Genomic DNA, 21,716 nt, shown 5'->3' with positions numbered 1-21,716 from the left:
GCACTCCGAGCTCTCCGCCTCCTGTCTTCTCGCGATAAGTCAGGACCTCCCCAGTTCCCCGCTATTTACGCCATCCCACCTTAGCGGAAAGTAGGTCCCATCCCAGGACCGCGTTTTCTGGACGCGCCCTCCCTGCTGCTGGAGTTTTAAAGCTTGCCAAAGCTGTACGCCTGCGCAGTTCCAGCTTTCGCATCTTTGTTTAAGCTTCCGTTTCGGCAGCAGGATTTATTCTCCTGCATTTCTCCGCTCCTCCTGCTCGGCGCCATCTTGTCTTCTTCCATCTGACTTTACAGTGCTCGAAGTTGAGGGAGAAAGAGCGTGAGTCTGCAAAGTGGCGTTGCGGGGGGGAGCGCTGTGGTTTTCTCTCTTCTTACTCGGCGTCTCCAGAGGGCGCCGAGGGCAGCGGGACGGTATGAGCCAGGCAGCCCTCCTTAGGTTCCGGGCCCATATTTCTCCCTCCTTGGGCTCTCCCAGGCTTTGACGGATGGGAGTGGCAGCAACTGCTGGGTCAGGACAGTGAAGCGGAGGAGGAGGTGGGGAAGGCGAGCCCAGTTTTGGGGGACAGCAGAGCCACCAGCCCTCCTGCGGGCCCAGCCCTGGCTGCTTCTGTGAAACAAGTGCCCCGGGGTTCTTCTCTCTGCCACCCAGCGCCGGGACACCAGCTCGAGCTCTGGTGGCTGGGCCCCTGCTGGGTGGCAGTGCCACACGCTTTGGTGACTCCCGCGCTACAGTCTGCAAGGTCCTACGGGGTGTCTGCAAGGTGGTGGTGTGGTTACTGGGCCTCTGCCACGTGCTGCCCGCAGAGGGGTGGGTCTCCAGGCTCGGGTGGCTGTTTTCTTGCAAGGCTTTTACGACTGGAGAGGCCCTATTCTGGCCCCTGGGATTGCTCTTGGCCGACTGTAAAGGGGGGCGTGGCACTCATTGGTGGTGCAAGCTGTGGCGGTCGGGGCGGGGGGGTGTCTCTTTTTAGAAAATGGACGCAGGCTGCCCTGGGGGTGCCACGCACCACCCCTAGGTGCACCTCCACTGAGGACTTCAGGGTTGGCTTTGCAGGTTGCCCAGGCCGGAGGCATGTTGTTCCCAGGAGCATAGAGTCACTGTATGTGGAGGTCAGGGTGCCTGTTGCTCCCATGGTTGATGAAAACCCTTTACAGGTGAGACAAGAGCATCTCAGGTGTAGCAAGGGTTTATTCCGGGCTTCCCTAGCCTGTTACGAAGCCACCGGTGCAGCCTTTTGAAAGGAAATGAACCCAGCTGTGACCTTTCCCTCCTCACTCATTGCTGTTGTTGCCTGCTTCACCTTAATTGCATGTGATGAGGGTCGGGAAGAAGGCTGCTGGGCTGGGTGGCTCCACTGGATTGGAGGAGAGGGAACTGGTATAGCCAGGGGCCAGCCCCAGAAGAAAAGGAAGAAGGGAGCCAAGGCAGGTTTGACACTAGCTGTGCCAGGCTTTGGGGGGTGGACCCAGGAAGTCACTGGGTTACACGGTGGCATTTTCATCCCTCCTCACCAGTTGTTTCTGGCTCCCTGAGATCCAAGCATGGAAGGCACAGAAAGGCATGAGCCCAGAAACTCATGGCTTTTCATTCTGGCAGGAAGGACAAGGAAAACCAAGCATAGAGATTTGAGCAGGTTTACTATTCTCTCTCTGGAAGTAGGGGAAGGGAAATCAATCATATTTAATAAACATCTCTCCCGATTGCATTATCTCTACTTTTGTTCATCAAGACAGAGAAAGAAGAAACTTTGTCTTAGAGTCAGTTGAGTGGGGAGAAATAAGGGCACCCTCTGGTGCCCTGGGTGTTGGAACAGATGCTCACAGAGGCTGGTAGGCGGGTGGGCGTCTCCGGATGATGCAGAAGGTAACAAGCACCAGGATGAGGAGGCCAAGGAAAATCAGTCCAATGATGAGAGGCAGCAGGATGGTTTGGTCACTGGGACAAGAGAAACCTGGCAGAAAGAAAGGGCAAGTTGGGAGTGCCCGTCGTGGCTCAGCAGAAACAAATCTGAGTCATATCCATGAGGACGCAGGTTTGACCCCTGGCCTTGCTCAGTGGGTTAAGGATCCGGTGTTGCCGTGAGCTGTGATGTAGGTCGCAGACACGGCTCAGATCCCATGTGGCTGTGGCTGGCAGCTACAGCTCCAATTTGACCCCTAGCCCTGGAAGTTCCACATGCGGCAGGCGCGGCCCTAAAAAGACAAAAGAAAGGGCAGGTTGACATCACAATGGTGGTGGCTGGGACAGAGAGGAGGGAAGGAATGTGGGGGATGTTGGGAAGTGCGAGGTTGGTAAGAAGCTCACCTAGATGACTCCGAGCAGAAATAAAAGGGGAGAATGAATGGGCAGAGTCTAGAGAGGACAGGTGCCCCAGCTATGACAAGCTTGAGGGGGAGGAAGTTTGGGGATGCAAGAAGGAGATGATAGGCCTGGGTGGGGGATTTCAGTGCAGTGGGAGAATTCTGGGAGTCAAGGACTAGGTATTACTTGGTCCAAAGTTCCCTGTGGGGGGCAGCTGAGCAGCTTGTAGCTTCAGGGAGAGCAGGTCGAGGTGGAAAGCTGTTGAAAGAATGATGCTTGCGTTTCTGCAGCTGTAGCTTCGGCCCACAGGCGTTTGGAGATCTCGAAGGGATGAATTCTGAACTGAGAATGTCCACTCTAAAAGAAAGGGGAGGAGTTCCCGTTGTGGCACAGTGGTTAATGAATCCGACTAGGAACCATGAGGTTGCGGGTTTGATCCCTGGCCTTGCTCAGTGGGTTAAGGATCCGGCATTGCCGTGAGTTGTGGTGTAGGTCAAAGACGCAGCTTGGACCCCGCGTTGCTATGGCTCTGGCATAGGCCAGTGGCTACAGCTCCAATTCGACCCCTAACCTGGGAACCTTCATATGCCGCAGGTGTGGCCCTAGAAAAAGGCAAAAGACAAAAGGGGGGGGAGGGTCAGCTCCACGTCCATGTCCCCACAGCCCAGCTCAGGTCCCTTCAGGAGCCCAGACATCTGGTGCAAATGATGAGAAGGGGAAGGTAACTCACGCGCTGCCCGGGGGAAGGACACGTTGTACTCCACAGCCATGTAGTTCAGGTAGACAGTGCTCTCCTGTGGCTGCTGGGGAAGTGATCAGGAAGACTCAGGCAGCGGCAGATCCAGGTACACAGACTAAGGAGTGTGGCAAGGGGTTTGGAGGCATAGGGGGCTTGGAGGCCGAGAGCGAGGGATGAGGGTTGAGTACCTGCTTGAATCCAAAGGTGAGCTGTCCGTAGGGGAATGAGAGGCGCACGTGGGGATGGGCACCCTCACAGCCCCCCAGGGCCTTGGTTTTGTTGGGGTTCAGTACAGAGATGCCCCAGGCCTGCAGAAGTTAAAGATGAGAGGGTCACAAGACTGCACAGCTGCGCCAGTCAAGCTTCCTTCCTTGTTCCTTTGGTCTTCACGCTGGGTTTGGCCCCCTCTACTCCTCCCCTTCTGAACCAGGGCAGCAGGCTGCGTGCCCTTCCCCGCCTGTCCTCACCTCTCCTCCACCCTGGGTTGGGTACAGAACTCGAATCTGAATCTGGGCTTGGAGCTGGACGCAGGGCTGGGAGCCGTTCGTCCAAGTGTAGTCTCCTATGGCCTCCTGGGAGCCCGGGCTAGGACTTGGAGAGGGTGGAGGTGGCCCTGGGTGGGGGGATCTGGTGGAGGATCCTGGGCTGGTGGCAGTGCTGCTGCTTGTTGGATGAACTGTGGCATTTCCGTGACTGGTGGTGGTAGCAGGATTGTGAGTGACTGTTGTGGGCCCATGGCTGGTGGTGCCTGTGGTGGTGGTTCTTGGAGTGGTGGTTCTGTGGCTGGTGGTGCTTTCTGTAGCCGTAGGTGTCACCGTGAAGGATGGCAGCAGAGTGGCTGATTTTTTATGAGGAGAGTCGACCCCAGCTCCCTGGGCTTTCAGCAGAGGAAAGAACTGGTTGGCAACCCAGGGGCAGGCTTCTCCCTGGGCACCCCCCACCCCCAGCCGCCTTCGCCTTACCTGCGAGGAGTCCCAGCAGGGCCCCTAAGAAGAGCACAGCCAACGTCATGTCAGAACAGCCTGCACTCAGAATCCAGCTAAGTTCTGTGTGGGTCCCAGCTGCCTGCTCTCTCAATCCTAATCCCTCAGCCTTTTGGGAAAAGGAAATAAATCTGACTTCCTGTTAACTGGTAGCCCCGCCCCCAACTTGACTCAGGCACCTCAGCTCCAGCCACTAATCTCCTGAGTCATCAAATTTGTGTCACCTAGTGATTAGCCCTGGCATTTCCAAAGTGGGCACTGTGTTACGTGAGAAGGGAGTTTGGGGTAGTCGATCCTGGGAGACTCTTGTCCACCTCAGGAAAATATGCTCAGGGGTTGCAGGTGATCAAAGGACCAGAGCCTGCAGCCACAGCCCCCCACCCCCCAAGCTCAACGGGGTGTAAAGATCACAACTTTGATTTCCCCTTTCTCTGGGCTCAGATCACTTCCTCTTTGCCTAGAGACATGTGAGCTGCTTATGACTGTGCTGGCCCAGCCCCTTCCTAAGAGTCATGTTACCGGTTACCCAGTTCAGCAGGGGAGCAGAGCTGTACCTACCCAGTAGCGGGGTAGGGGAAGGAGAGGTAAGAAATGAGAAGCCAAAGCAGTTTCCAAGTTATTTTATTCAGAATTTTGTGTTTGTTTTCCTGCATCAATAAATACTATACAAAAACAATGTAAAAATGGCTACCATGTTCTTTCCCCTGCTCCCCCCCCACCTGGGGACAGTGCCCTGGGCCACTTAACTCGGGCTCTCCCTCCAGATTTGGTCCAGCAAATGAGGTGGAGGGGCATTACAGCCCCCACTGAATTATTTTCAGAATTCAGCTGGGGTGGGGAGAGCCTTGGGTTTGAAAGTTGACGAGGTTAGGGAAATGGATTAGTGTTTCTGGGAGAAGAGCCGGCGCCTGGGGCAAGAGCCTGCCCCAAAGAAAAGGGTGTCTAAAATGGTCATGGTTCCTTCTTTTGCCTCAAAAAGTGACATTTATTCAAAGAAAAAAAAAAAAAAAGAAAAAAATGACAAGATGTCCATCCCTTGGCTCCCTTCCCTCCCCCCTGCTGCTGTTCCTCAGCCCCCCTCAAGGACAGGTCGGATCCCTGGCTGGGGCTGGGAGAGCAGAGCAGCGCCTCAGATGAGGTCAGCAACATTGAGGGGCATCTCCTCGATGGAGGTGTTGTAGAAGGTCTCAATGTCCCGGAGAGTCCTCTTGTCTTCTTCTGTCACCATGTTAATAGCCACACCCTTACGGCCAAAACGTCCGCCACGACCGATCCTGGGAAACAAGTTAGAGTATGAGGAAGATGGGGAAGACCGGGGCGCTGCTGTGCAGGGAGGACTGGGCGGGGGGGGGCAGCCTGGCAGGTGTCTTTACCTGTGGATGTAGTTTTCCCTGTTGGTGGGAAGGTCATAGTTGATGACTAAGGAAACCTGCTGCACGTCGATGCCTCTGGCCTGTGTGGGAGAGAAGGCGGCTTCAGTGGGTGACTCCAGGGAGAGGGAGGAGTCTGTCCAGGAGAGGCGTGTGTGTGGGCAGCCCAAGGCAGGCAGAGGATGTTTACAGCCCCTCGCCGCCAGAGCCTCAGGCCTGCCAGATGTTATTCCAAGCTGCTACTTTCCAGAAGAGGGGCACAAGCAGGCCCCTTGGAGAGGGAATCACCTTGGATCCGCCCTTGGTCCCCAGTCTTCTCACACTCGCTTCTACTCAGCTTCTACTCACCAGCAGATCCGTGGTAATCAACACTCTGCTGGAGCCCGAGCGGAACTCCCTCATGATGACGTCGCGTTCTTTCTGGTCCATGTCCCCGTGCTACAACAGGAAACAGAAGGCGGCTGTTAGCAGGTAGGTGTGCTGGTTCAGCGAGAACTGGCTGGGGAAGTAGGCCTGTGACAGCCCCCCTCTTGCTGGGAAACCACGGCCGCAGCGGTGGCGGCGGGCGCTCACCATAGCAGAGACGGTGAAGTCTCGGGCGTGCATCTTCTCCGTGAGCCAGTCGACCTTCCTTCGGGTGTTGATGAAGATGACTGCCTGGGTGATGGTCAGGGTTTCGTACAAGTCACACAGGGTGTCCAGCTTCCACTCCTGGGGGTGGGGGAGAAATCAGTCAGGGGCTATCCCCCCGCCTTCCTGCCAGGCCCGCCTCCTGCACTGGGCCCCACCTCGCGTTCCACATTGATGTAGAATTGGCGAATACCCTCCAGGGTCAGCTCTTCCTTCTTGACAAGGATTCGAATTGGGTCCCGCATGAACTTCTTGGTCACTTCCAGCACATCAGAAGGCATTGTAGCTGACAGCAAAACCACCTAATGGGGACAACAGTCTCAGGGGAGGTAGCAGGTCCTCCAGAGCTTTATGGTTTGTCTGGCACTTTGTAATGGTCTCTCACCCCGAGAACACTACCATCCGTACAAAGGAATCACCACTCACACGAGCAAAACCCCAATGTTCTTCTCACCTGGGTGTTGCTATTGAGCTTTTGGAATATGTCATAGATCTGGTCCTTGAACCCTCGGCTTAACATCTCATCAGCTTCATCCAATACAAACATCTTGATGTATTTGGGAGCTAACAAAAGAAAAAAAAACACACACACACCAACAGGTATTTAAAAAAGGTAAGATATACTTTCACTTCTTCCCAGATAAAGAATAGGAGATAGGTGGTCTGCTCTCAGAATACAAAGATTGATCCTTTGCCTGTGAGCCCCTTGCAAGGCCAGACAACAGCCCTGAGAAGTAGAACACTACCTGGGCTGAGCTGACAGGGAAGCCAGGCTCAGATGACACGCATGGGGTTCATCACAGAGCAATGCTTAAAAAAAAAAAAAAAAAAACTGGGAAAACATGCTTAAGGAAGTGACCCAGAGACCTGGAAAATTGAGACACTCACACAAGTATCTCCTGTTAAGCATATCAAACACACGGCCTGGGGTACCCACGATGATGTGGGGAGCTTCCATCTGTAGCTTCTGCACCTCAGCACGCACATTGGTACCACCAATGCAGGCATGGCAGGAAGCACCCATGTAATCTCCTAATGCCATAACCACCTTCTGTATCTGAAAAGATAAAATGCTGTGTTAGCTATAGTCACCAGGCTCCATCTCATAAATGCTTATGTACTGGAGTTCCTGTCGTGCCTCAGTGATTAACAAATCTGGCTAGGAACCATAAGGTTGTGGGTTCGATCCCTGGCCCTGCTCAGTGGGTTAAGGATCCTGCATTGCCGTGGGCTGTGGTATAGGCAGCAGAGGCAGCTTGGATCCAATGTTACCATGGCTCTGGTGTAGGCCGACAGTTACAACTCCAATTGGAACCCTAGCCTGGGAACCTCCCCGTATGCCACAGGTGTGGCCCCAGGGGGGAAAAAATGCTTATGAATTTATTTTTCCCAACAACTCAAGCACTATTAAACACTCACTTCATAGGCAAGAAAACAGTCAATTTATGAGACAGGTGTCTCTGATCCTTTTCCTCTAAGACCCAGGAAAACAGTTCATTCCATGTGTCCTAGGCATGAAACAGCTCTGGCCACCAACCCAGGCATCAAGCTAGGATGAACAGAGGACTATATACACATCTGCTTTTCCCATGACTGATATAAGAACAACACCACCAATCAGGTGTCTCTTTGCCCATTGCCAGGGGGTTTTGGTCATAGAAGAGCCAAACTTGCCCAGCCAGTCACATTCCACCCAGCAGCCTTCACATCTGACTCAGGAAACGGGTGGAGTAAAGGATGCTTACTGTGCTTGGTTAAGGTTTATAATTAACCTAATAAATCCCAAAAGATCTACAAGTTATCAACTGACTTTGTTTCATCTCTTTCATTCTCTATACGTCAGTTCTTCCAAGGTGGTGGTAGTCGGGGCACATACTTCTGATTTTTGGGTTTTATTATTCATTTCTAAATGAGTCCTTTGGGGAGAGGTAAAATCTCACCTGCTGAGCCAACTCTCTAGTGGGTGCCAGGACCAAGGCCTGGGTGGCCTTTAGATCCAATTCAATCTGCTGCAGAATTGATATGGCGAAAGTGGCAGTTTTCCCAGTCCCAGATTGGGCTTGAGCGATCACATCATAACCTAAAGTGACAAAATGAGAGAGAAATTTAATGGCAGGAAATATTCTTTGGAATCATGGGACACTGAAAAATAACCCACAGAAGGGTCCGTATATGTGCCAAACAGTAAGTGCTTCACAGACTTGATACCACAACACAGTACCAAGGCAGACCTGGAAGCCAGGTGAAGGCAACAACTCATTTAGCATGGCACCCCAAAGCTGGGCTACAAATACAGGTGTAAAATTATAATCTGCCTAAAAACAAGAGCCTGACTTAAATGAAGCCAACAATCCATGTGTCCAGGGCATGAACCAGGCATAGGCACAAACCAAAAGCCAAGCTGGGATAAACAAGGAGTTGCTTTGTCCCTGGCTGATATGAGACAGGCACCACCAACCAGATGCCACTCTACCCAGGCCAGGGACAGCCCATACATTTTTTCTGGGGCAAAGACCTTACCCTTGATACAAGGAAGAATGGCTCGCTGCTGGATGGCAGAGGGCTTCTCAAAACCATAGGCATAGATGCCACGGAGGAGGGACTCCGAGAGGTTCATGTCATCAAAGCTGTCAACAATCTCATTCCAGTTACTCTGTAAGAAGTAAAAAAGAATTAACAGAAATGGGGCTGTGCTCTTGCACTGGAGCAAACAGGACCTTCTCTGCCTGCACCAAAGTTCCAGAACCCACCACCTTCTCCTCCCCAAGGAAGCCAGCTGGTTGGGTCTATGCGGCCTAGAAAACTACTCTGAAGGGACCAGTTACTTGTAAACAGTGAGGTTATATTATAAAGAGGAAAAAAAACATACTTTTGTTGTATATACTCTTACAAAGGATAACGGCGGTAGGGGTCCAACCTTACCTCGATGACGCCTTCGGGCTCCATCCCATCGGGGCCATTGTCTCTGGATCTATTGGTTTAAAATACAAGCACATAGAAATCCTGACCACCAGACTCTTCCTCCCAGCAAGCGGCTTTGCATGCTACCATCAGTCTTCACTCCCGATCCAAGCCCCATGAATTCCGGAAACACAAGAGCAGTTACTTTACAGCCGAGGCCTTTGCCTCATCTCTGGAACTGCTCAGGCCAAGCCGCCTCCCCACCCTGCCCTACAGAAGACCCGGAGACTGGAAGGAACGGCGCTGCGCTGCCCGGGGCGTAGAGGTGGTGCTGGCCGCCAGGCCCACGTGTCTTGGGCCGGGCCGCTCCAAGACCCAGCGCGTGCACCTCCCACTGTGGCCCCAGCGCGCCGGAAGTCCCGCCTTCCACCTCCCAGATGCGAGAGGAGGACATCCCCTTCCCCCCCACGTCATGCCGCCCGCGCCCTCCCCCACTCCCTCCAGCCCATCTCCCCGCCTCGCGGTGCCCGGATGTGGGAGGCCGCGGGCGGTGGCGGCCTCGCGCACAATGAGCCCCAGCCGAGCTAGCAAGGGGGGAGATTGCACAACACTTAAGAGCGAAGCCGAATGGGGGAGGGGAGCACCTCAGGCCGCCATGTGCTCGCCTCCTCGACCACCCGGCGGCGCACCCCTCCCCTCCGGGGAACAATCCACACCCCGCCCGCCCCCGTCGCGAAATGGCGTCGCCCTCCCATACCTCAGGCCGCTCACCCCCGAAGGAAAGTGGACCTGCCCATCCGCAGTTTGCCAATTGCCCGGCTTGTGCGGCAAAATGGACCCGCCCGCCCGGCGCCGGGTGGGCTCCCGGTGCCTCAAGCGGCCGCTCCTCGGGGTTAGGGTCGGTCCTGGCCGTCAAGAAAACCAGCACACTGAACGGCCGGCTTCTTCTCCCGCGACCCATAGCTTCACGCGACCAAGCGACTGAGGATCCAGGCACCCCCACCTTCGGCGAGTGGTACCGTCAGAATCCTCCGGAGTCCCGAGCGCGCGCGAACCCTCCCTCCCGCAGTGAGACAATCTGACCGGCGGCTCCGCGCCACGCACGGCCGCCTCTACCTTCCTTTCTCACAACAGGTCGCGACCTCGCCACCCCACTCAGCGACCAAGCTTCACGCACCACGTCGGTCGAGGCCTCCTAACGAAACTCGCTCGCTGGGTCCCGAAAGCCCGGCCGTCCTCGGCCTCTGCCTAGGCCCTGGCAGCGTCGGCCGTGGACCCGCCCCTAACTCCCCCCACCTCCCCGGACGGGTCCTCCCGGCTTGGTCTCCCCGCAACCCTGGGGGGGCCTAGGGCGGCGGGCCTCAGCTTCCCCACGCCGGGCCCTCGAAAAGGGCGGCAAGGTAAGCAGCCACAGTCTCTTGCAAGTGTCTTGCTTACCGGGAATCCTGACTCGCAGACATGATCCTTAGAAACTAGGGCGGAGTGCCCGCCTATCGACAACTTATAGAGCGCCCGACCCCGCCCCAGCCATCGCATTGGCTTGGCCGCCTCAGCTCCGCCTGCCGCCGCTCGGCAACTAGGCGTGACGTTAGTTCGTAGGCGCCCTGGCACGCGGCCACCATTGGATAACTTGAGCGCCCGTCAAGGTGAAGACCCGCCCCGCAGCCTCATTGGCTAGAGGGCCCGCCTTTCTCGCCGGTACGGAAGTGACATACTGGAGTCGGGCCTCGAGGCCTGGCAGCCATCTTGGGGCCCTGCACCCCTACACGTGCGGAGGCGAGAGTGCCTCAGTCATGTGGCCTACCAGGCCCTATCACGCAAGGGGGGCGAGGTTTCAGCCTCCAGGGACTTCCGGGCTCCCGGGACTACCACTACCGCTACCCTCTGTTACAGGTGTCCACCAGACCACGTTCAATTTTGTTCTCTCCTGCAGCAAAGATAAATCGGACACCAAGCCCGAGGTGTTCCAAGCGTACAGGGGGCTGAAGTCAGGATCCATTACCCAGCGGCTGGGACGGTTCCCCTGGCTGGAGGGAGGAGGGATGGAGTAATTGACTTGTGGGCTTAGGGGCTTTTGAGGTTGCTGTCAGGAATCCTGGCCGGCTCCCTTAAGTGTCCTGTTTCCCCAACTTTAGGACCCCTCAAGCGCCCTTATTTTTGAGGTTTACCTACTCTCCCCTCCTTCCAGCCCTGGCTCCGCTAGCTGGAGGATTCTTTTGAGGACGTGGCGTTGGCATTGTGTGAGCCAGGGATGGAAAACTGGCCCCTTAAGTCTCAAAACCCAAAAAGGGTAGCTAACAGCACTGGCTGGAGGAAAGGCTGAGAGCATATCCACTAGTTTTGCGGCCCCTAAAGGAAGACCACCACTATGTATCTCCAAAGGATCCTTTATTGACCAGAGCAGGACCATGGCATATATATATATATGTATATATATATATAAAAGTTTTGAAGATCTGGCAGGCAGGAATCCCATTGTCCGCCCACCACCCCCAGCACAGATTTTCCTGCCCCGTCCCCCACCCTGCACATGAAAGGGAGATGACTGCCCCACCCAGGCCACAAGGCCATACTCCCCTGCAGACAGAGGGTGAAAGGGGATATTCCATGGCCACCCCCTGAACATTAGAAATCAACAAGTATTCTCTCAAAGAAAAAAATACAGAAATCAATTAAAACATTTAAATATGAAAAACCAAAGGGAATTGGGTGGGAAGAGGCAAGAGAGGAAAGGAATTGGAGTTTCTTGGGAAGGAAGGATCTCCCATGTCCCCCTGCCCATTTAACGAATGGGCTTGAGGCCTGGGATACGAGGCTCACACAGTGAGTTTGCAGTGACACAGCTCCTTGTAGATCTGTCGACGAAGTTTGGGCATGTCCTGCTGGGTGAAGCTGAATGGCTGAGACAGGGCCAGGTGCTTGCAATACTAGGTGTTAACAAAGCAGGCCATGAGAACCACCTACTGAGCATATACCCCCAAGTCAGGATCCGTGCGACGTATTTCATATGACACACATTTCACTGGATCTTCCCCAAAACATTCCCATTTCACAAACAAAGGAAACTAAGGTCCCACCGAGTGGTGCTCAAAAGGAAAAAAAGTCTGACTCTAAAGCCAATGTTCCTCTTTGGGACATGAGATACCCAGTGTTAACAGAAAATGCTTTGCGTTAAGCAGCAGGAGGAAGCTCTATCAGGGCCAGAGACCAAGGACCACAGACTCAGTTTCAAAGAGGCACGGAGAAGCCCACGAGAGGACCGATGAAACCCGGGTTTCGACATCCTAATACATTAGGTTACTCCCCCTCCATAAGTGGCTGTGAACCAAATGAGGGCTGCAGACCAGCTCCCGCCTCCCTCCCAACCCTTAAACCCAACTGGCATCTGCTTACCTGCAACACAAAGGCGCCACAGTCACTGTCATTATTCTGCCTGGCCACATTCTAGAGAATACAAAGAAGGTCAGCTCTTTACCTGGAGACCCTAGGGGTATGGTTTCAACTTCTGCCTCCTACCATGCTCACCACCACCACCTCCAACCTTCCTCTAGAAACTTACCATTTTGAAGTAACCTTTCCAGCCCTGGTGGAAGTCCAGCCGGTCTTTCTTCACTGCCTCTGCCTGGAGATACTTGGCAATATGCTATGTGGGTGGAGGAAGGGAGGACGTGATGGCCCTACTGTGCTAACTGCACCCGGGGTCCGGGGGTCGCAGGCGCCAAGCCCGGGGTGCTCCCAAGGACTCAAGACCCACCCTTCCGCCTGAGATGCCTTGCCACTGGCTCTCCTCCCCACATGCTGCCCAGCTTGCCCCTTCTCTCTCAAACCTTAGGGCAGCGGCGGTTCAGGGTGCGCTGCGAGTCAAAATAGGTGATGGTGCGCCGCCTCACATCAACAGAGATGAGGGACCAGTGTACCTCCAGGTGGATGGGGATCAGCAGTAGCTCCTTGTTGAAGATGTCCACCTAGGAGGCAGAGCGGGCGCATGAGGAAGGCAGCACAGGCATCCTGTCTCTGGCCGCGGTTCCCAAAGACGAATGGAGGAGCAGGCACCGAGCCGAGCGGACAAACTCAATTTTCTGCCCGGGGACTGTGAGCCAAGGCTCAGCATCTGGATGTGTGGATTCTCAGGGTGAGCGAAGAAGGCGTGATAGAGGAGGTGGTGCAGAACACTCGAGAGCCCAAGACGGGTACTTTTCACGCCTTAAAGATACAAGTGATAGAGTTCCCATCGTGGCTCAGTGGTTAATAAATCTGACTAGGAACCATGAGGTGGCGGGTTCAACCCCTGGCCTCGCTCAGTGGGTTAAGGATCCGGCGTTGCCATGAGCTGTGGTGTAGGTCGCAGACGCAGCTTGGATCTGGCATTGCTGTGGCTCTGGCGTAGGCTGGTGGATATAGCTCCGATTCAACCCCTAGCCTGGGAACCTCCATATGCCACAGATGTGGCCCTAGAAAAGACAAAAAAAAAAAAAAAAAAAGATACAGGTGCTTAGTAGCAAGAGGGACCCAGGTTCAGGATCCTGGAGCCAGACTCCATGGTTCCGACCCAGCTCCTCCATTCACTAGCTTATGATCACAGGCAAGCTGCTTAATAACTCTACCTCAGTTACCTTTCCTGTGAGAGGATGAAAATAACCATACCTACCCTCACCTGTTGGTTACAAAGATTACTACTAGTTAGTGACTATAATATATTAAAAACAATGCAGAGCACCTAATAATGCTCACAACAATCTCATAAGGAAGTCCTCGTGTTCAATGATGAAGACACTGTGGTCTGAAAAATAATTTGCCCAAAGTCACAGAAGTAAGAAATGGCAGAGGTGGGATTTAAACACAGGCGTATAGGAGTTCCCGTCATGGCGCAGTGGTTAACGAATCCGACTAGGAACCATGAGGTTGCGGGTTCGGTCCCTGCCCTTGCTTAGTGGGTTAACGATCCGGCGTTGCCGTGAGCTGTGGTGTAGGTCGCAGATGTGGCGCGGATCCCGAGTTGCTGTGGCCCTGGTGTAGGCCGGCGGCTGCAGCTCCATTCAACCCCTAGCCTGGGAACCTCCATATGCCGTGGGAGCAGCCCAAGAAATGGCAAAAAGACAAAAAAAAAAAAAAAAAAAAAAAAAAAAAAAAAAAACCAAAAAAACCCCAAAAACACAGGCGTATAGAAAGGCAAGTTCTTTCCACTGCATGTCACCCTGATCTATTGGGAGAAGACGACCTGCCAGGTCCCAGAGGAGGTAAGTTCTTGAACCTGGGGTCAGGAATTAAGTAACGCCGGAGCCAGGGAGTTCCGTAGTGGCTCAGTGGAAACAATCTGACTAGTTAATTCATGAGGACGCAGGTTCAATCCCTGGCCTTGCTCAGTGGGTTAAGGACCAGCATTGCCGTGAGCTGTGGCAAAGGTTGCAAACATGGCTTGGATCTGGTGTCACTGTGACTGTGGTGCAGGCCACCAGCTACAGCTCCCATTCGACCCCTAGCCTGGGAACCTTCATATGCCCCGGGTGCAGCCTTAAAAAGACCAAAAAAAACCCAAAAATAAACAAATAAATAAAAGCTGGAGCCAATGGTCCTACCTCACCAGATAGAAGCTTGCTGGTCTTTGAAGTGGACGGTAACGGAACTAATCGGAGAGGAGAAAAAATTCTTTTCCACCTCTACCCCCACCCCCACCTGCTCCCTGTCTCCCAATTATCTTCCCCAGTAACTTAGGCCAAAAACCTAGACATCCCTGATTCGCATCTTTTCTTCGTTTCGCGTGTCCAGCCACCAGAAAGTCCTTCCTATTGGTCCCATTGCAAAATTTATCCAATATAAAACTACTTCTACCTCCACCCTCACCACTCTGATCCAAGTTTCTCACCTGGACCTCTGTGCTTCTGTCTGCCTCCAGTCTTGTCCCCTTTCAATCTATCACTGAAACAGTTTAAAACATGAGGCACCTCCCCAGCCTGCTTACCACTCTTCAATAGCTTCTCAAAACCCAAAGAAAAGGAGTTCCCGTCATGGCTCGGTGGTAACGAACCCGACTAGTATCCACGAGGTTCCATCCCTGGCCTCACTCAGTGGGTTAAAGATCCAGGGTTGCTGTGAGTTGTGGTATAGGTTGAAGACTCGCCTCGGATATGGCATTGCTGTGGCTGTGGTACAGGCTGGCAGCTTCAGCTTCAATTCGACCCCTAGCCTGGGAACCTCCATATGCCGAGGGCACCGCCCTAAAGAGACCAAAAATAAAAAAAAGAATAAGTACCATCTACCACCCTCCTGGGCCCACCTGACCTGCCTCACATGATCTATTCTCTGACCACATTTTCTATCATTTTCCCTTTTTTTCACTCTGCTCCAACCACACAAGCACCCACACGGGCCCTTTGTTTTTTTATTTATTTTTTTTGCTTTTTAGGGCCACACCTGCAGCATATGGAGGTTCCCAGACTAGGGGTCGAAGCGGAGCTACAGCTGCCAGCCAGCACCACAGCCGCAGCCACATCAGATCCAAGCTGCGTCTGCGACCTACACCAGAGCTCAGCTCAGGGCAACACCAGATCCTTAACCCACTGAGCGAGGCCAGGGACGGAACCCGCGTCCTTATGGATACTAGTCGGGTTCGTTAAGCGCTAAGCCACAACAGAGACTCCCACATGGTCCCTTTGTTCCTCAAATGTTCCTCCTCACTTTGGGTCCCATGCACTCACCGTTCCCTTTACACAGAATACTCTTGCCCCATATCTGTACCGGGTCAGCTCCTCGTAATTCAAATCTCAGCTCAGAGACGCCTTCCCAGACCAGCCAAGCTAAACTACCACTTCCCATGTTACCACATCACTGTGTTAATTTGTTCCCTGCGCTATCGACTTGGTTATTTATTCTCGCCACATAAAGACAGAAGATTTTCCTAATTTAACACTGTGTCCTTAGGGCCCAGAACAGCACCTGGCACAGAGAAGACGTTTCATAAATACTTGAAAGACTGAACAAACAGTAAGGGCTTAAGGGAAACACAACCTTTAGATGCAAGATATTGTTACATAAAGTAGATGTGAATTGATGACTCACGTTTTTGGTCCACCTTTTCACCCCATCGTAACCCTTGGTACGGAGCTTATCATAGAAGAAACTGTTGAAGAAATGCACCTGTGCCAATGACACAAAAGAGCTGGATGGAATCAAGAGCCCTCGGGCCCTCCTGCTAAGTCCTCTCCCCAGTCCACTCCACCTCATTAAGGCTCTAAAGACTAGTTTCGACAGACTCCAGTCCAACTCATGGAAGGTAAGAACTCAAATGGTTTTTAACCTCATCTTGCAGCTTCCCGAGCCAATGTGTGGGACAAGCCATGGGGGAAAATGCAGAAAAGTGGGGGAGAGAAAAGACCAAGATTGCAGAACCTAACAAACGACCTTCCGGGAGTTCCTGTCATGGCTCAGTCGTGACGAACCCAGCTAGGATCCATGAGGATGCGGGTTCAGTCCCCGACCTCACTTGGTGGGTTAAGAATCTGGCATTGCTGTGAGCTGTGGTGTAGGTCGCAGATGCGGCCTGGATTCCGCGTTGCTGTGGCTGTGGCGCAGGCCGGCGGCTGTAGCTCCGATTCAGCCCCTAGCCTGGGAACTTCCATGTGCTGCAGGTGGGGCCAGTAAAAAAACAAACAAAACAAAACCATTAGCTTTCACTGCCTCTCCCCAGAAACAGGGACCCACTTCACGTAAAGCAGAAGAGAAGAAAGGGACTGAAAAAGCTGCTTAAACCCGTGGACTAAGTATCTGGTTGGCCTACCTTTTCAGGGACCGTGTCCATGACCAGGTCTCCATACATGTTCATCACCTGGGGGAAGACGGAAGGCCACTTGCCATGGAGGGTGCGGCAGGGGTACAGGGCTCCCCCGTGAAGAGGGCCCCAGCCCCCCCCCACCCCCGCTCCCTGAATCCCCTCGTGGGCCTGCTTCTCCACGCCTCCTTACCTGGTCATTGAGCCAGTTCTGTCCATACAAGGTCCCCAAGTCGTCCATGGTCAGCACATGTCGCTTATAGGCGACTCGGAAGCCTCTTACCATGGCATTGCCTGGCATCCGCTGGTATGACTGGATGAGCTGCAGCACCAGGCCCTTCCTGGGTAGGCCAAGGGTGGAGTCACACAAGAGCTGAGGGGGCTAGGGCACACAGAAGTACCTTCTACTGCCTAGAATAAGGATCTAAAACTAACCTTTCTGCAGGGGGTGGGGGGGGAGCTAAAGGCCCACACCCCGTAAGAGGCACACCGATATTGAGGTACACACAGAGTTTCAGGCTCTTACGTAGAGACCCTCCCGGTTGGTTTACAGGGGTTTGGCACCTTGCCTGCAGATTCCTGCCCTTCAGTTCTAGCTTCTTCCTCCTCCCCAACTACACAACTACATCCCTGTGGGAGAAAAGGCAGCAGTATTCTCTTCCCATCTCCCAGGTCCCAGCCCTCTTCCAAAGGGCGTCTCTTTCATTCCTCACCTGGAAGGTGTAGAGAACTCCTGCTGGAAAATGTCCTCCAATTTCTCTACGACCTCATCAGTGCTGAGGGGGATGAGGCTGCCGTATGTTTGAAGAAATTCATCCAAGATGCCTGAGTGGAGGAGGGAGAGGAGGGAGGTGAGGCCTGCAGACTTTGAGGTGGGCGTCAGCTGAGGACAAGAGACGAGGTCCTCTAGGGTTCCTTACTCTGCACACAGGTGACGTGCTCCTCCCGCAGGGGACTGTGCTGGCCAGCTTTCTCCCCAGGCCGCTCTGCCTCTTCCGCTGGGCCCAGATCTGAGCCCTGAAAAAGCTCCTGGGCCACATGGTCCCCGATGCTGCACACATTGCTGATGAGGATGCTGGCATCAGGGGGTGCCAGAGTTCGCTCCCCTTCTGGCCCAGGTGGTCCCCCAAAGCCATTAGGCAAGGTACAAGAGAGGAGACCTGTAGGACAGGGGAAACGGGATGGAGGCAAGAAACTGGCTCAGATCAAAGGCCAATGGGAAGATGAAATGGGGCCACAAATTATAGCACCACGAGAAAAGTGAATTGACAAAACTACCAATGGAAACTCTAAAGAATGGAAACCCTAAAGCATGAGAAAAGTCCAAGACGTCATAAGGAACAGAAAGCAGGAGCTACTACAGGCATACCTCAGAGACACTGCCAGTTCGGGTCTAGACCACTACAACATAGCAAACACTGTAATAAGGCGTCACACAAATTTCTTGGTTTCCTGGTGCAGGTAAAACTTTTGTTAACGAAACTATACTAAGTTCACAACAGCATCACCTCTAAAAAACACACACTTCAATTTCAAAATACCTTACACCTAAAAAACGCTAAGCAGCGTCTGATCGTTCAGTGAGTGGTAATCTTTTCATGGGTGAAGGCTTTGAGATGTTGTGAGAACTACCAAATCCTTACAGACATGCACTGAGCAAATACTGTTGGAAAAATGGCACTAATAGTCTTGCTCTATCCAGTGTTGCCATAAACCTTCAATTTGTTAAAAAAAAAAAAAAAAAAAAAAAAAGAGTTCCGTCATGGCTCAGTGGTTAATGAATATGACTAGGAACCCTGAGGTTGTGGGTTCGACCCCTGGCCTTGCTCAGTGGGTTAAGGATCCGGCGTTGCCGTGAGCTGTGGTGTGGGCTGCAGACGCAGCTCACATCCCGCGTTGCTGTGGCTCTGGCGTAGGCTGGCGGCTACAGCTCCGATTCGACCCCTAGCCTGGGAACCTCCATATGCTGCGGGAGCAGCCCAAGAAATTGCAAAAAGACAAAAAAAATAAAATAAAATAAAAGCAATGGCTTTGGAGTGCAATAAAACAAAGTATGGCTGTATTCACAAACAGGAGGAAAGCAAGAAAACTCTAGGATTCAGAAAAATATAAATTTCAGAACTATTTCTCACTATTATTTGCCTATCACCTGCATAGTACGGCATATACCAAATGCTGGATAAATACCCAAATAATTAATAAAAACACAAAGAGCCTGAAACTGTTTAGTTGGGATTCTCAGAAAGAAAATTTTCTGGAGTTCTCGTCGTGGCTCAGTGGTTAATCAACCTAGTATCCATAAGTTGCAGATTCGATCCCTGATCTGGCTCAGTGGGTTAAGGATCCGGAGTTGCCATGATTTGTGGTGTAGGTCACAGACACGGCTCGGGCTCGGATCCTGAGTTGCCGTGAGCTACGGTGTAGGCTGGGACCTACAGCTCAGATTTGACCCCTAGCCTGAAAACCTCCATGAGCAGGGGGTACGCCTTAAAAAAAAAAAAAAAAGAAGAAGAAGAAAAGAAAAAAGAAAAGAAAAAAAAGGAAAGAAATATGCTGAGAAAGTCCAGGTGATGTACCCACTGCTCAGAGACCCATTCCACCACTGTAAGAATGGCAGCCTCGGCTGATGTACAGGCAGGAGCCCTTATCCTGAGAGGCCAAATGAAGAGAGATTTCAAGTGGACAACTCTGTCCAACTTTTCTAAAGCAGGCCTCCTGCTCTCATATGTGCCCCGAACAGCCACTTAGGGGTCTTGTATCCCAGCCTGGACTCCCTGCTTAGACTTAGTTCCTGCTCAAAGTGGGGCTTTAAACCGTTTCACAGCTATTCTGGATCCCCTCACTCTGCCATCCAACATTCCCTAGACCCAGTTCTCACCGCAGCAAGAGACCGCTGGACCTCCAGGATCCTAGCCCTCCCCATCCCCTCCTCTGCTCCAGGCCCACCTTACCCGAGTCGGGGTCCAGAGGAGACTTTGGAGTCCACCTTAATCCATCTTCCTCCACGGGGGGCCCAGAGGGCACTGGTGGAGACCCTCTCACCCCATCCTCTGCCATGAGAGCACCTAGCAGACCCAGCCGGGGTGGAGGCGGTCCCCGGGGGGAGTCAAAACGACAGCAGGGGGATGGCACCTGTGGGGTCGCACCCCCTTCCTGGGGTGAAAGATGGTTCTTGGGGTGTGCAAGGCTCCGCCGCCGGCCCCGGTGGCGCCCCCAAAGCTTCCAGTGGAATGTCAGCGAGGTGCTTTTAGAGTAGAGCAGCATCCGGAAGGCTCTCATAGCTCTGCGACGGCGCTGTGAACAGGTTTTCCGATGAGCAGGGCGGGGAGGGCGAGACCTGTGGGAGGCTCCGAGCTGACCCCATCTGGGGGGCAGCCGCCAAGCTGCCACTTCCTCTTCCTCATCTTCATCCTCATCATCTTCCTCCTCTTCTTCCTCTTCACTAGCTGAAGCATCAAAAGAGGGCCGAGGAACAGGGAGGCGTCTGGCTGGCACTGTGGTCCCTGACCCAGGATCTGGCCCAAACCCTCCACCTGATTTGAGTCGGGGCTTTGGGGGTGGAGGCCAACGAAGACGCTCCCGCCTGGGACTTGAATAAGCTGGGGCGATGCCGGGTCCAGGAGGCTCAGGCCTCCAAGACCCGGTCCCTTGTATAGTCTCTTTCATCTTCCAGTAACCTGTAAAACAGAGATCAGAGTGTCGGAATCAAACATCTTACACCCCAAACCCTGCCTCTCTTCCTCACAAGCTTCTTCTATCATCAGATGCAAATAAACTAAGGAAAAACTGCAGAACTCCTCTAACTTCAGATCTTCCACTAGGAAGGTGGTCCACAAGGTAGCTTTTAGAGTCTGTACCATCATCTCTCTCTTGCCCTAACAGAGGCATGGGAGAATGGCTAAGCAGTAGGCTCCAGGGCTCTTATTTCTCAGATCCCCAGGTCAAACCCAGTATTTTCAGACTCCACTTCCCTAATGTAATACCACCAGGGATGTCCTAATTGAGAGTCTAATAAGAAAAACGGCTCAGTGCGGGAGACCTGACATGGTACAGAAATACTTGGGGAAAACACAACTTCCGCGGGGAAACCATGATCTAGAATAGGAAGAGAGTTCTCAAGCACCCGAGAATGAATGGGGGTGTGTGGGCGGGCTCAGGTCGTCTCACGGAATGGGCACACCAGAGCTATACAGGATCTAATGAAAAGGGCGTGATTTTTAAGGAAACCGAAAGAGAACCGAGTCGGCGCTCAGGCCGCCGAAGCAAGACGTTGGGACAGAACTGAGTCGAGCAAGGTTAGCCCAGCCCCCTCTCCCGCTCCGTCCCCGGGGACCGGAACGCGTCCCAGCACCGGTACAGGCTTCGGCGGCTCGGCGTGCAAGGACCTGAAGAAGCCCCTTCGAGGGCCTCCTGGGCCCGGCTTAGGTAGGAATGAGATCCAGGAATGGGAGAGGCCGCGGCAGAGCTGGGGGGAGGGGACGGGGCGTCCTCACCGGGAGCGGGGAAGCCGGGCGGACAGGCCCGAGGGCGGGCGTCTCCGGCCTCAGGCTTCCCGGCTCATCTCTCTGGCGACGGCGGCGGCCCCGCCACTCCTGCTGTCTTCAGGCGCAGCCGTCTCAATTCAGGATTCCAACGCTTCTGGGTCGCGCGCCGCTCCGCGCCGCGGAGCCGCCCCTCGGCGCCGCCTCTTGCTCCGCTTCAGCCCCCACCTCCCCCTCCTCCCCCTCCTCCGCCTCCTCCTCTCCTCCTTCCCCTCCCGCGAGCCCCAGGCCCACCGGCGGTGGCGGCGCACAATTAGCACGTCACACGCCGCGAACCGCGCCGGCGCGGCCACCACGCGCCTAGTCCCGCCTACTCTAGAACGTAGACGCCACGGGACCGTCCCGCCCACGAGCCCTACGCAGGGCCGCGCCTGCGCACACTCGCTACACCGAAGCTGCACGGGGCGGCCCCTGCACTCGCTCTTTTGCGCCTGCGTGTCGCATGCGGCTCGCGCCTCCCCCTCCCCCGCGCGTGTAGTTTTGCGT

The 21,716-nt window shown here is 53.9% G+C and overlaps 3 protein-coding genes across 5 annotated transcripts; all 3 read right to left on the bottom strand.

The window, feature by feature from the left end:
• CD68 (CD68 molecule) lies at window positions 1,621-4,123 on the bottom strand. Its single transcript, NM_001291776.1, is given in 6 exon segments — window positions 1,621-1,951; window positions 2,488-2,658; window positions 3,032-3,104; window positions 3,229-3,348; window positions 3,508-3,917; window positions 4,003-4,123. Coding segments are annotated over 6 exon segments (957 nt in total). The 5' UTR covers window positions 4,052-4,123; the 3' UTR covers window positions 1,621-1,817.
• Window positions 4,629-10,398, bottom strand: EIF4A1 (eukaryotic translation initiation factor 4A1). Of its 2 annotated transcripts, none has more exons than XM_021066014.1 (11): window positions 10,102-10,189; window positions 8,946-8,994; window positions 8,544-8,676; window positions 7,964-8,103; window positions 6,912-7,080; window positions 6,478-6,587; window positions 6,182-6,325; window positions 5,967-6,104; window positions 5,742-5,831; window positions 5,397-5,476; window positions 4,629-5,297 (listed from the first exon to the last, which is right to left on the bottom strand). In XM_021066014.1, the coding sequence occupies exons 2-11, from the start codon at window positions 8,967-8,969 to the stop codon at window positions 5,153-5,155; spliced, it is 1,173 nt and encodes a 390-aa protein (XP_020921673.1). In that variant the 5' UTR covers window positions 8,970-8,994; window positions 10,102-10,189; the 3' UTR covers window positions 4,629-5,152.
• SENP3 (SUMO1/sentrin/SMT3 specific peptidase 3) lies at window positions 11,294-21,414 on the bottom strand. Of its 2 annotated transcripts, none has more exons than XM_021067831.1 (11): window positions 21,183-21,414; window positions 19,641-20,366; window positions 17,610-17,849; window positions 17,403-17,514; window positions 16,883-17,030; window positions 16,699-16,746; window positions 15,981-16,058; window positions 12,752-12,889; window positions 12,484-12,567; window positions 12,318-12,368; window positions 11,294-11,851 (listed from the first exon to the last, which is right to left on the bottom strand). In XM_021067831.1, the coding sequence occupies exons 2-11, from the start codon at window positions 20,353-20,355 to the stop codon at window positions 11,741-11,743; spliced, it is 1,725 nt and encodes a 574-aa protein (XP_020923490.1). In that variant the 5' UTR covers window positions 20,356-20,366; window positions 21,183-21,414; the 3' UTR covers window positions 11,294-11,740. The 2 variants fall into 2 exon arrangements, with proteins under 2 accessions (XP_020923490.1, XP_020923491.1); XM_021067832.1 differs by having other exon boundaries at window positions 11,593-11,851; window positions 21,041-21,414.

Source organism: Sus scrofa, chromosome 12, assembly GCF_000003025.6.
Source record: "Sus scrofa isolate TJ Tabasco breed Duroc chromosome 12, Sscrofa11.1, whole genome shotgun sequence".
Lineage (NCBI taxonomy): Eukaryota > Metazoa > Chordata > Mammalia > Artiodactyla > Suidae > Sus > Sus scrofa.
The sequence above is the reverse complement of the archived record's forward strand: the minus strand, read 5'-3'. Positions and strand labels throughout refer to the sequence as shown.